At 52.8% G+C, this 13,135-nt stretch overlaps 3 protein-coding genes across 3 annotated transcripts; 2 read left to right on the top strand and 1 right to left on the bottom strand.

Moving 5' to 3' along the window:
- Positions 1 to 676: 676 nt before the first annotated feature.
- Positions 677 to 3,725, top strand: GUITHDRAFT_151414 (hypothetical protein). The gene is made up of 18 exons (XM_005836531.1): positions 677 to 707; positions 1,018 to 1,108; positions 1,165 to 1,289; positions 1,449 to 1,644; positions 1,699 to 1,758; positions 1,809 to 1,880; positions 1,931 to 2,016; positions 2,132 to 2,172; positions 2,224 to 2,342; positions 2,392 to 2,447; positions 2,495 to 2,571; positions 2,620 to 2,723; positions 2,775 to 2,846; positions 2,899 to 3,018; positions 3,082 to 3,116; positions 3,220 to 3,279; positions 3,334 to 3,369; positions 3,414 to 3,725. The coding sequence occupies exons 3-18, from the start codon at positions 1,177 to 1,179 to the stop codon at positions 3,457 to 3,459; spliced, it is 1,293 nt and encodes a 430-aa protein (XP_005836588.1). The 5' UTR covers positions 677 to 707; positions 1,018 to 1,108; positions 1,165 to 1,176; the 3' UTR covers positions 3,460 to 3,725.
- Positions 3,726 to 7,246: 3,521 nt separating this feature from the next.
- GUITHDRAFT_135797 (hypothetical protein) lies at positions 7,247 to 9,617 on the bottom strand (the record flags this gene model as incomplete). The annotated part of the gene is made up of 13 exons (XM_005836532.1): positions 7,247 to 7,529; positions 7,714 to 7,760; positions 8,053 to 8,102; positions 8,147 to 8,195; positions 8,246 to 8,254; positions 8,440 to 8,566; positions 8,635 to 8,850; positions 8,930 to 9,007; positions 9,051 to 9,109; positions 9,224 to 9,323; positions 9,383 to 9,438; positions 9,488 to 9,531; positions 9,581 to 9,617. 13 exons carry the CDS (start codon positions 9,615 to 9,617, stop codon positions 7,247 to 7,249), a joined length of 1,155 nt encoding a protein of 384 aa, XP_005836589.1.
- Positions 9,618 to 10,564: 947 nt separating this feature from the next.
- On the top strand, positions 10,565 to 12,860 carry GUITHDRAFT_104572 (hypothetical protein; the record flags this gene model as incomplete). The annotated part of the gene is made up of 2 exons (XM_005836533.1): positions 10,565 to 11,575; positions 11,622 to 12,860. The coding sequence occupies 2 exons, from the start codon at positions 10,565 to 10,567 to the stop codon at positions 12,858 to 12,860; spliced, it is 2,250 nt and encodes a 749-aa protein (XP_005836590.1).
- Positions 12,861 to 13,135: the final 275 nt, after the last annotated feature.

The raw sequence follows: 13,135 nt of genomic DNA on the forward strand, positions 1-13,135 counted from the left end.
AACATTCTTTTAAACCCATCGAAACTACGTCTTTTGCACTGATGCGGCTGGAGGATACGTAAATAATACACCCCCACCTACTTTTCAGCAGTCTTAAGGAGGGGTATGTTATGAAAGGGCATTATCAGTTTCCATATTTTATAGATTTTTTGTATAATTCGTGGTACAACATGAAAATCCTGTGATCATTCTTTATAGCGGAGGGGGCGGTACAGAAAGGTGGTCCACCGTGGGGGGATAGAGAGGAGGGGTGGTAAAGGATACACATTCGTGTAACGGAGGGGTGAGGGTAGTAGAGTAGGGGTACAATTCATTTTTCAACATTGCTTTCGAGATGTGGTACTCTTGTAAAATGTAGGGGTGGGGTACTTCAGGGTAAGGTAGGGTGGAATTTAATGATTTGCAGGATGGGGTGGTGGACTATTGAAAGTTGTTAGCAGGAAACTGTCAGCACCTCAAATTTGGCAAAAGGGAAGAGAAAATTGGGGGTGGGTGGAAAAGGTCTATGGGTAGGGGTCGTACTTACCAGGGGTGACCAATGCCTCAAGGTTGAAATATTCAATTTAAGCGGGGGTATTTTTATGATTAAGGAGGGGTTGCCATAGATAGGAGGGGTATACGGAATATTTTGTCATACATAGCGGGTAGGGGTAGTACGTGTTAAGGGTAAGGCAGTGAGGGGGATTTTGTAGCCAGTGCGCATGCAGGTAATGAAAGGGAGGCGAAGAGGAGAAGAGGAGAGAGGGGAGGAGGAGAGAGGAGCGAGGGAAGAATATGCAGGGAGATGGCATGGTAAAGTGGGGGGAGAGACACGTGCAAAGAAGGGAGGAGGAGCGAGAGAAAGGAAAGAGGAGGAAGGTGGATGTGGGGGGGGTGGTAGGGGGCATTGCGCAACTTTCGATGTATTTCGCGTGCGCACCGAATCTGAGAGGTTGGAACGGTGTTTTAGTGTGGTCAAGCTATGCAGTGCAAGGATGGGTTGGCATGTTGTGGATTCACGTTTACATGTAACGGCAGAAACCATTCTTGGTTTGTTACTTGAAGGAACTCTTGAAAACAAGTCGGATAAGTCCATTTTAGTACCTTTCACGGTCTTCAATCACAATCGGTACTGCTTGAGACCTCTCACCCCTCGCTGCAAGAAATCTGACTGTCCTCTGACAGCACGAGTTGAACATGTCGAAGAATAAAGGCAGGAGGAGCAGGGAGGACGACGAGGACACGTTTTCAGATTGCTCCACCATCTCCCTCCCATCTCAGAGGAATGGGACGAGCGGAACGTCGGAGAGGTGCTTATCCCCTACTTCCGTTCTCCCTACATCAGCCTCCTCCTCTCCGCCTCCTCCTCTCCGCCTCCTCCTCTCCGCCTCCCCGGCCTCTGCCCCTCGGCCAACGCATGCTCAAGCTCAGCAGCTGCATTCAGATGCTGATGACTGTGTTGTGTGCAGCGACGATGAGACGAACGAGTTGTCGGGATTTCTGGATGGGCTGACAGAGAAGAGGGCGACCACGAGGGAGTGGGCGTTCAAGGGCCTCTGCGAGGTCATGAGGAAGGAAGTCTCGTTGGGCGAGCTGGAGGAGCGATGCGATGACCTGTGCGGTCAAGCGATGAACGCGCTGAAGAAGGGGATGAGCAAGGAGGCGGTGAGGAGCATGTGAGGTGGTGGATGTGGAGGGGTCGCCTTAGCCCTGCTGCAGCTGCTGGCGGCCGACTTCCTGTCCCTCCTGTTCGTGTCGTTCTCGGATGAGTGCTTGAAGGTGACCGTTGCTTCCTCACGCTGTGCGAGAGGGTCTGAGGGACGTCGCAGATGATGGAAGAGGTTGAGAGCTCCTTGTCGTACCATGCTGTCCATCACAAGTCAGCAGCAGTCCGCGGGAAGGTGAAGTTGCTGACAATGTCCCTCGTGCCTCCCTGAGAGCTCGTGGGCAGGTTGCTGAGCTCCTAGCGTTGGGGGCATTCATCTCAGATAAGCCTGAGAGAGAAACAGCGTCCTTGATGACTTCCCTGCTGAAGCTGTGAGTGCCCTTCCTCGTCCTCGTCCTCCCTCAGCAACCTCCTCCTGCCCACTCCTTCTCCCCATTCAACTTCCTTCTCCTCCTTTGACTTTCCCGGGTTCATTGAGTGGTTCAGGATGACGCAAGGAAAGTTGGTCAAAGATTTCGTCGTTCCCGGTCTTGCCACCTCCACACTCGGTCCTCTCAACTGACATGTGACCTCTACAGGGCTTCATGCCTGGGGGTTAATGTGTACCTCGCTCTCAGATTCGTTCATCAACAATGGGGACGGGGAGAGGATTGTATCGTGGTTGCAGTCCTTGGACCCTCTCTTGGAGTGTACTGAGGTACTCACAGCGTCTATGAGTCCTCCCTCCTCTCATGCAGGTGGTGCAGGTGGACGTCCGGATCGCCGCCTCTGAGAATGCTTGCATCCTGTATGAATCCTGCTGGTGATGGGTGTCAGTGCCCGTGGTGGAGCTGACTGGTTTGTCCTCAGGAGGTATGACCCTGAAGCAGCGAAGAAGTTGATTTCGAAACTAGAGAACTCACAGCACCATGATGATTGGCATGATGGTGAGGCTTGCGCTGAGAGGAGAGTTCATCTAATGCCCGATCCGATAGACGGGAAGGAAGTGGATGACCAAGAGGACAAGTCAACCGAGAAGGGCTGCACGGTCCATTCTTTCACGAGCGTCCGCAAGATCGCCAAGGCCGATCGCACGAAGGTCAGCTGCTGCTGGAAGCAGGACGGGGTCTTGTGCTGAAGCAGCCTGTAGGAGAAGAATGTCATCAGGCAGGCATCTGCAGTCTTGGAGCGGGGAGAAGGTCCCCCGACTGAGAAGATCAAGGTCCGTCCTCCTCCCTCCTCTGCCCACCCTCCTGATCCTTGTGTTCTGCCAGCTGAAGCATTCCTCGTTGGAGATCGCTTCCTGGCGCGACAAGACGCGGCTCGCCTTCTTCAGGCAGATCCTGCAAGGAGGCTTCCTCCCGCACATGACCCACAACCCGATCCTCCACGAGGTGAGTTGCTGCTGGCCGCCTGCTGGTCTGTCGTGTGTGCTGGGGCTCATGCGTTGGGAGCAGATCTTTGGCATCGAGGCTGTTCCAGACGAGCCGACGTGAGAAGGGGGGAGGAGGGAGGGAGAGAAGGAGTGGATGAGGGAGGGAGGAAGATGGAGGGAGGGGGGGGTTGGGAGGGAAGGCAGCCTGACAGGACGGCAGTCTGTCGGCGGACATGTCAAGGATGCAAGTGCGATCGCAGAAGGCGAAGAACGCTGCCAAGTGAGAGCATGAGGAGGAGGAGGAGGCGTTTCTGTTGTGACTGGATGAGAGCAGGATGAAGGGCAGAGAGAAGCAGATTATGCGGGCAAGGTGAGGAGAATTCGAGGTTGGTGAGAGTGCTAAGTGGGTGGCAGGAAGGAGAGGAGCGAGCAGTGCGAGCAGCTCGACCTCATGGACTGACATGCGAGCCAACCGAGTGGTTGGGCCATGTCGCCGTTACCCTCTTGTGGGTGTTGAGTGGCAACGAGCAAACATAAGACGTGGAGTCGGATAGAGATCTTCTGTCCTCGACGTTAGCAACACTGAAGATTGCAGAACGATGATGAAGCTTTAGGTCGTGGGATATTCTTTGATGCAGATGTCAAAATGCAGGTGTAGATGTAAAAGAGCCAACTTGAAGCTGTCAAGATGAATTCAGCGATAAATAAATCCTCACGTGAAGGAGGAGCTCACAAGACCCTTGGAGACGTTGGATGAAGGATAGATGGCAGATCTGATCCATTCTCAGTGAGAGAGAGGAGCAGGAGCAGGAGCAGGAGCAGGATTACCTGTCGTCCCATGCGATGGAGATGGGAGTCTTGAAAAGCTCGGCTGTAGCGATGATCAGGGGGAAGGAAAGAGACAGAGGTGAAAAGGAGGACGTGGAGGAGGGCAAGGGCGTCAAGGGGAAGGAGGAAGTACCTTGTGTTGGTTTGGCATGCACGTAGGACAAATCTTGCAGCTGATCCCTCAGGTCACCTAGCCTCCCGTCCTCCTCCTGCTAAAGATCGATTCACGATTCTTACCCCCCCCCCCCCCTCCCCCACTTCTCCTCCTCTGGCTACAGAAAGTACCTGGTATCCCCGATGCTGGCGAGCGTCGGAGAAGACTTCAGCAGCGCTCCAGCTCTCCCTTCCCCTTCCATGTTGGAACTGCCTGCCAACCTCCTCCGTTCGGCCTGACCGCAGCGGGGGAAGGAGGGAGATACTGCCGGGGGCGCCGAGACTGAAGCTGAGGAGGGATCGCCTGCTGTCAGGCATCATGTCTCCTAGCTGCATCTCCAGCTGCTTCAGACGATCTACGGGCTTGGTAGCTGCAAGTGAATCGTCACAACCAAGTCCTCGTCCTCGTCCTCGTCCTCGTCCTCATCCTCATCCTCGTCCTCGTCCTCGTCCTCTCACTTCCCTCGTCCCCCTCAACACCCTTCACCTGCTCTCTCTCTCTCTCTCTCTCTCTCTCTCTCTCTCTCTCTCTCTCTCTCTCTCTCTCTCTCTCTCTCTCTCTCTCTCTCTCTCTCTCTCTGTGCCTTCCCCACCCCCCTTTTCCTGCTGTTTTCCACTTACCTTGGATGGGAACGCTGCGTTTCTGCTCTCCTACTTCGTTATACTGGAAGATCCGTTCCCTCCTCTCGCTTTGCTCCTTCACGCTACCCACGTTCTCAACCTCCTCCCATAGCTCCTCCTCCCTCCAGCGATTCTCCTCCTCTCTCCATCCCTTCTCCTCCTCCCTCCATCCCTTCTCCTCCTCTATCTTGTAGCTCGTCTCTGGACGGAAGGAGGAGGAGGCATTCTGGTAGTTGCTAGCGGGAGGCTCGCGCGGGGTGATGATCGGAGGGTCAGGAGGAGTCGAGACGTGGCGATGGTGGAGCTCTTGAGGATGCGATTGGATGATTGGGGACAACTGAAGGAGAAATGAGAGTGGAAGAGAGGAGGAGAGGAGATGCAGAGGTGGAGAGAAGCGGAGAGCAGAGAGGAGAAGAGGAGCAGCGCAGCAAGAAGAGAAGGGAGGGAGGGGAGGCGACCATTGGAAGGAGGGTGAAGGACGCGAGGTCAAAGCAAGAAACAGGAAGGGTAGAGCAAGAGGAATAGAGAAGCAAGGGGAGCAAGGGAGAAGGATCAGGAGCGGGAGCAGGGGGAGCAGGGGGAACAGGATCAGGAGCAGGGGCATTCTGTACCTCGCCAGCCTCTTTCGGTTCAACATGCGGCCGGATCATCTCCAGCAGCTGCAGCCAAGAGGGTGAGAGGGAGCAGGAGAGGAGGAGAAGGCTTTCACTTCCGCCTTCTGAGCTTGGAAGTCCTTCTTGCGCTGAAACAAGCTCTCGATCTTCTTCTTGGACGGGCCCTCAAGAGTCTCGAGTGCCTGAGAAGACCAGTGAGGGAGGGAAGAGGAAAATTGAGGAGGGGAGCAAGAGAGCAGGAGGACAGCAGCAGCAGCAGCAGCAGCAGCAGCAGCAGCAGCAGGGCTGGGAGGAGGGGCATGCTGGTGTTGGAAGAAATGAGACAGAAAGAAGTACGTGCAGCAGAGGAGCAGAGTAGGAGAAAGAGAAGAGAGGAAGAGCGAGGAGCGAGGAGGGGGAGTGAGTAGGAAGGGGACAATCAGGAGGAGGGAGGGAGGAGGCAAGGGAACCAGCTCGAGCTCTTTCAGTCTTCTCGAAGGATCATGAGGGACCGATGCTGTACGCTTGCTCGTCGTGAGGACAGCTCCTTGGTAGGGTAGCGAACTTCTCGTCGTCATCATGGCAGGAGCAGGAGCAGGAGCAGGAGCAGGAGCAGGAGCAGCGAAGCCGTTGACAGCTCTGGTCACGTCATTCGCTCCCCTTCTTGGATGCTGCGGCAATGTCATGAGGCTGACAACAGTCTCTCGATCCCCCACCTGCTCCTCCGCCTTCACTTTTCCTCCTCCGTTCGCAAGGGGCAGGTTGTCTTGCACATCGTCAGTCACGCAGCGAGCCTCCTTGCTCGCTCCCTCGCTCACCTGGTTTGAGCTGCCCGCTGCATCCCTCTCCCTCCCCCTCCCGCGCGTCAGCAGCTTGCTTCATGGTCGGGAAGCTCCTCCTTACGAAAGAGGAGACTGAAGAACCTGAGACGGGTTGAGGAAGGGGAGGAAGGGGAAGGAGAGGGAGAAAGAAAGGGAGAAGGGGAGAGGAGGCATATGAGAGGAGGAGAGAAGGAGCGAGCACAGAGATGAGGCATACTTGATGAAACAATCTTCGATGTTAACGTTGACGTGCAAACAAAGTGAGCCAGAGCAGAATGAAACAAAGTTAGAGAAAGACAGGAAGTAGGAGAAGAACGCATAGGAGGAGAACAGCGAGCACGGGACAAAGAACACACGAAAATGACGGAAGGGCTCAACAGAAATACAGTGATGAAGAATAATTGGAAAGACGAGAAGAGGATATCACAAAGGAAAGTTTTACCTTGTTGTTGACAGGTTCCACGTTCTCACTCTCCTGCGACTTGCCCGAACTCACTTCCTCTGCTGATGTCGCCTGGCACATCTTGACTCAGACTGAGAGAAAAAGCGCCAACATCTACTCGCCTCCTTCTTGGCCTTAGCCCTCAGCCTGTATGACTCGCGCATCTGCAACTTCTGTCAGAAATGATGAGGGCATGTTGAGAAAGTGAAAAGGGGAGAGGAGAGGAGAGAGGAGAGGAGAGAGGAGAGGAGAGAAGAAAGGAGAGAGAGGAGGAGGGAAGAGGAGGAGGAGGAGGAGGAAGGTGGACATGAGAGGAGGAGGAGGAGGAGGAGAGGGAAGAAGGAGGGAAAGAAAGATATGTTACAATCTTGCGCTGATCCTCGTCGGAGATGCCAATCTTGCTCAGTCTGAACAGCAAAGACCCTGCGGTCAATCAGCGACGAGCACAAGGACAAGAACAGGAACAAGAAGAAGAACGAGAACGATGAGAAGCAAAACACAACACAGCAGAACGAAAGGAAGCTGAACAGACTGTCAGGACGCCAGCAAACATTGAAAGGGCTACAGGTACAACGTCAAGATTCCAACTCGAACAACAATGGGAAAAGACTTTCTCACTCTCGTCTGGTCCCGGTTTAAACATCATGAGATCTTGCACCTTCTTTACCCCAAATTCAATCTTGACCTTCAGCGCAATGTGCTCCAACTTTGCCTGTTTGCAGGCATGTCATGTTTGCAGGCATGTCGTGTCGGATCACGATCGTCATCTTGAACACGTGCCATCGTGAATTATTCATCATTGTCATCGCCAAAATCAACAACAAGGACAAGGACAACGACCTTCTTCAAAAATGCCAGGAGCTGATTCCACTGATCGATCTCTGATTCTACGTTGATGTCATCGAGCTTTTCCTCAGCCTTCACGTCGTCTCTTTCATTCTTCTCCCGTTCCTCTTCGCCCGTTGGCTTTCCTGGCTCCTCCAAGGACGAGCGATTCTGACGAGACGAGCTTCTGACGGGATTCGAAGATGCGTGACAGTCGGGCTTCGCAGCATTCCATGAGAAGTCGTATCTGCATGCCAACTTCATCGTCACTATCCTCCTCCTCTTCCTCCCCTCCCTTCTCTTCCTCCTCGTCCCCTTCATCGTCCTCATCCTGTCACCTTGTGTTCGATGCCAGATCGTCTCGATGAAGTTGGCTTCGGGAGGAGGAGAATGCATCAGCAGCACAACCTCGCCATCCGTCTCCTCATCACCTGATAACAGCTTGCAGGATCCTCTGCATCTCCGGGTCGACGTTGCCCTGAAGAGCTCAAGGGTCAGTCCGAGCAGATCACACACGAAGATCTTGATGTCTGCCAGGAATGGCCATCCACTTGGATCAGGGACTTTCATCACCGATTCCTCTCGTCATGTGCATCACGGACGAAGAGGACGAAGACACAAGACAATCATGTGGACATAATCATCGTCATCGTCATCATCGTCGTTGTCATTGCCATCATCATCGTCATCGTTATCATGCTCCTCATGGTCATCAGCCATACAGTCATATTCCTATGAATGAACACCAACACCATCCATTCTCATCTCACCTTTCTGACCAAAAAGTCCACGAGTTCCCAGGCAGCAGCGTTGTTCACACCTGAACGAGGATCAATCATGACAACCTGACAGCTTACTTTCTACCAGGGTATTCATTCGCAAGGTACAAAGCATCTGAGAGGAATCTGTTCCCCTATACACGAAATAAGATGAAAGAGCAGAACAAACGAAATATCGAGGAACCTGCGCAACCTGCATCCATGAACAAAAGGTCAGCATGATCAATCGACAAGCTCTTTCAGATGCAGCAAGACGAATGCACCTGAATCGGCGAGGAGTGCAGGACAGCAAGACGCATACCCATGTTGACAAGAGCTTGAAGCTTAAGGGGAAAACTCATGTAAGTATTGCTTTTCAACTGCTACAACCACCTTCACCTGCTTTCCACGATCTTGAAACTCTACGGAATCGTCAAGAGTGCAGAACGAGCTGCTGCTGCGGGGTGGAGGCGTCGGTCCGTTCCTCCGGTCCGACTGTGACTTGTGTCCATAGGAAGAGTCAGGGCTGAGAGCGCATCCGTCAAGTACGATCATTGCGAGGGTGCAAAAAGAGAGCCGAGGCTAAAGGGAGACCTCTTCGAGAGACTGGACGTGTACGCCTGGACATTCAACGAGCTCGGAACATCTCGTTTGTTTGCCTCCACTGCGACTTCCATAACCTGGTCTCTCTTGTCAAACTTGTAGATCGTGGGAGCAAGAAGAGGATCTGAGAGAGTAGCGGGTGGGGGCTGGCTGACCCTGTTGAGCTCTTCGGAGTTGCCCTCAAGATAACCGGAGGCGAGAAGAAGCCTGGCGGCTTCAAACAAGATGCTGAAAGAACAGCAGCTGTTTAGGACCCTCGCGCTTCATCACTCGGTCAAACACAAACCTGTCCGGGATATCCGACGACGACCTCGCTCTCGCCCAGGCTTTCATGAGGTATCTATCCCAGCAAGCGTTCAGAGAACTGATGGAGAAGGAGAACTTTGTGCGCACAGACACGTCAGTACCTCTTGGCTGGGATGTGGTTCCCTTCAACCATCATCTTCTTGGCCAACTCAAGCTCCGCCTACTTCATGTCAACCTCACCACATGAGTACGAATCAGGACCTTGATTGTCTGCTCCTCCTCATTCTTCATCGAGAACATGCTGGAATGATCGCGCGAGGCTGGGCACGCATACCCTCAAGATCTGTAGCTTCATACAGGTCCGCAACTGACCTTTGGTAGCACTGAAGTCATTCGAAGATCCTCTCAGGAGGAGCTCGAGCCTCTCAACGTCCCTGAGCAAGTGGTAGCCGCGTCAAGTTGCATCGGAGGAGGTTAGTCACGTTGACATCACCTCCGTATCAGCTGCAGCTCAGCGATGCCACAATCTTGCACATCAAACTCAACGCGCTGCAGCAGAGGGGTGTCAATGGATCAAGTTTTATACAGTCGCCCAGACCTCGGGGACTTCCGAACTGAATGTGATGATGGGCTCTACTATATCTGAGCGAGAATCAGAATCAGTCGATCCTTCCTCAACAGCAGCACTTACCTTCATGCTCGGAGCCTGAGAAATAGTATGACGGCATCGGCTCTACTTAGTCGTCAGAATCTGGGGTTGAGATGCATCCGATCGATTGAGGACCGTCTGATGGTTGAAGCACTGCTCCTAATCTCATTGTATGCACTTCAACACAGCTCGCTCATGTTTGCTTCTTCTCGCTACTCCAACTCTTGATTTCTCCTTCTCCATCTCGCTCTCAGCTTACTTTCGTCTCGCTCTATCCAAGTTCCCTCCCAGATACTACCTCCTCCTGCTCAGCGGCTACTCCAGCTTCACAGATCATCAAGACTATCCATCATCTCACTAACCTCTGCTCGCCCTCCTCACTGCCTCTCTCCCCGTATGACCTTCCCTGCTTCCTCTGCATGATTTTACGTGGGCATTGATTGAATCAAACATCCCGTACCCTATCACCCCACCCCTCCTCTCCATGACCCTCATCAAATATCCCCCCACCCCCTCAAGATCCAGGCAGACAACCCTCATCTTCTCAAAGTACTTTGACCCCACCCCATGTTGGATCTCGTCACCATGGAAACCCACCCCATGGTCGCTCCGTAGGGTGATGAAGGGATCACTGATCACCCCTACCCTACTGCAAGAAGATCCGTTACCCACCCCCATCACTTCCCGACCACTCCATTTGAGCCTAAAGACCACCCTACCTGTTTTTTAACACTATGATGTACCCGTCCATATACATCAGGAGACTACCCACCCTTGTTGAAAATGTACCCCCACCCCATGCCATGACGTCCCCTACCCAGTTGTTGTTTCCACAAGGGACTAGAAAGGTACTGCCTTGCAGTTTTCAAGTGAAATTAACTAAAAAGCTAAGTAGGAATTTTCATAGGCGGCATTTTAAAAAAATAAGGAGTCCTAAGTAATTAAGTAATTAATTACTCATTTTTCCTAATTGATTTTCCTAATTCGGTGTGGTTCAGTGCGTTACATTCCTGTAACGGACCTGCCATGGAGCCGCAAGCCCCGACCAATGCACCTTCCCTCGCCGCCCGAGCGCATGCAGAGGCGATCGAGGTGGGTCAGGAGGTGGAGCTGAGCAACAAGGTGTACTGCCGGCACAAGCAGGTCAGGCATGTTCTTATGCGGACTCATGGAGCAGAGTGGAACAAGTTGAAGTTGAAAGGTCGGGTGACAGCAAAAGGAAGCGGGGATAAGTGGATGGTGGAGGTAGAGGTGCAAGATGAAAAGATCGTCCTCGGGGTGAAAGAAAACCTGATTTCGAATCTTGATGAGATGCAGACAGATAGCATGCTGCAAGATCCTCCTCTGAAGGATTATTCTCAAGATGACCTAACGAATGCAAGGGAGGACTGGGATTCGGAGGAGTCGGAGAAAGAGGAGGCGGGTCTTGATCCTGACAGGGGCTCTCTAGTTGCATATCTAGATGGGGAAACGGTGACATGGGAGAAATGCGACCCAGGGGGAATTGCAGAGAAACTAAGTGAGAGGGCGGATCGACCGTCACGTTTGAAGTGGTCGCCTTCCCTTGAAGACCGGAAGCATCGGAATGAAGAAGAGTGCTGGAAATTCCTGTTCCCTTGGGATTTCTTCTTTGACACCAACAGCTCTGAAGGATGCTGCCTGGTCTGGACGAATCAGACTCTGCCAGAGGGCGAGAAACCGTTCACTGTCCATGAGTGGCTTCAATACATCGCAGTGATATACGCGAAGGATCTCTGCTCCAAAAGGGAGGCCAGGGAAGTCTGGGAGACAGGATCGGAGGGGATCTTGCCTCCTCTGAATCTCTCAAGACGGTTCAACGTGAACTTGGCGAGATTCGTCATATGGAAGAAGAATCTGAAGCTGTGGCCACCATCGGCGGAGAAATCAGAGAACAAGTTCGATATGATCCGTCCTCTCATCTGTGCGTTCAATCAGAACAGAGCTTTGAGAGTTGATGTGGGATCGGAGATGATTGCCGACCAATGCAGCGGGAGATGGATCCCCACCTTCGAGGTGGTGAACTTGCTTGTGTCCTGACTTGTCCTTCTTGACCGTTCAACAGGGTTTGTCCGAGGGGATGAAAAACCTTGTAGCAACCATTCAGAGCACTCGAGATGCAGGTTCAGACTTCAGGTCCTTATTCGAATGCTCGTTCGGGCTTGTGATGGCCTTGGACCTCCATGATGATCACTCAGCCCAGTCGGAGTCCACTACGAGGTACCCCAAACATACTTGTGCCATTCTTAGACTAGGACAAAACTACCTCGGCAAGCATCGAACAATCTATGCGAACTCTCAATTCTCGTCCCTGGCAACTGCCAAGGCTCTGCTGGAGAACGGAACTCACTTCATGGGTGAGCTCGGTCAGTTTTCCAAGGGGGTTCCAACGGCATTGTTGAAGCGCGATGTGCGGCACGATGGCTCTACAAAAGGGGCTGCCGAAACCGGTAGAGTGAGTTTGAAAGTCAACGATGAGGACAGAAGAGTGTTTGTACATTCTTGGAGCGAAAGCAGCACGTCATGCGCTCACAGGAGGGTTTTTGTTTCCACGCTCGATGATTGCCTCGCACTGGACTTTCACACAAAGAGCAGGTGGAGAATCGATCCTGCCACGGGCAACAAAGAAAGAGTCAAGCGGACTGTCTCTGCTGTTCAATCGGTGAAGTCCTACTTGTCAGCTTGTGCGGTTGTAGAGGTGCACAAACACCTGATGGAGGAGATTGAGAGGATGGCACATTGCAGGGACGCTGGGGAGTGGTGGTTGAGAATGTTCTGTCACGTTCTTCTACTTGTCGAAGTTGACGCCTTCAAGATTTACTCTGCAGAACGCGATGCTGCTAATTCAGGATCACACTCGAAATTCTTGGACAAGCTTTGTGCCCAGCTCCTTGCAAACTCTCGAGACGGCTCCACATCAGCCGAAGCCCCGCAGCATCCCAAGCGGGAGAAGAAGCGAGCGAGGGTATGTACAAGGGAGGCGGAGAACGGCGCTGGAAAACAGGACGACCAGCATGTCTTGATCACCATCCTCGACTTCATGAAACAGAATCACAACTACAACCCGAGCGCCAGCGATCTCAAGTGGGGGAAGCGCGTTCGATGTAGGATGTGCAAGGGCACGCAAGGATGGGGCAGCATAGCAAACTTCTGCTGCCAGCTCTGCAGTAGCAAGGATCCGAACAAGAAGCCGTTCGGGATCTGCGGCCCAGGAACAGGAAGGGACTGTTACATGAAGCACCTCTCCAATGTCAGCCAGCACTGCAGAATTGAAGGGTCGGATATTAGTATGATACCAAGATGAGTTTCAGCGTCATGTTTGTAAGTTTACACGTCTTGGAAAATGAAGTCCGGGCTGCAGTGTGTGTGTGCATTACGAACTCAGTCAATTCTCAGACAGCGGCCGGGCCCGGGGCCCGGGGAGTTTCTACGCCGGGCCGGGCCGGCCAGTTGGCAATCTTTACTCAAAGTTAAGTTAAAGCAATAGTCCGTGAGTTCAGTCGCCCTATTATTACCCCAGTACTTGTGTGATGAGTAAAATTTGTACGAGATCAGTGTGGTAGTGAGTACTGATGAATG

Source organism: Guillardia theta (genome assembly GCF_000315625.1).
Source record: "Guillardia theta CCMP2712 unplaced genomic scaffold GUITHscaffold_17, whole genome shotgun sequence".
NCBI classification, from domain to species: domain Eukaryota; class Cryptophyceae; order Pyrenomonadales; family Geminigeraceae; genus Guillardia; species Guillardia theta.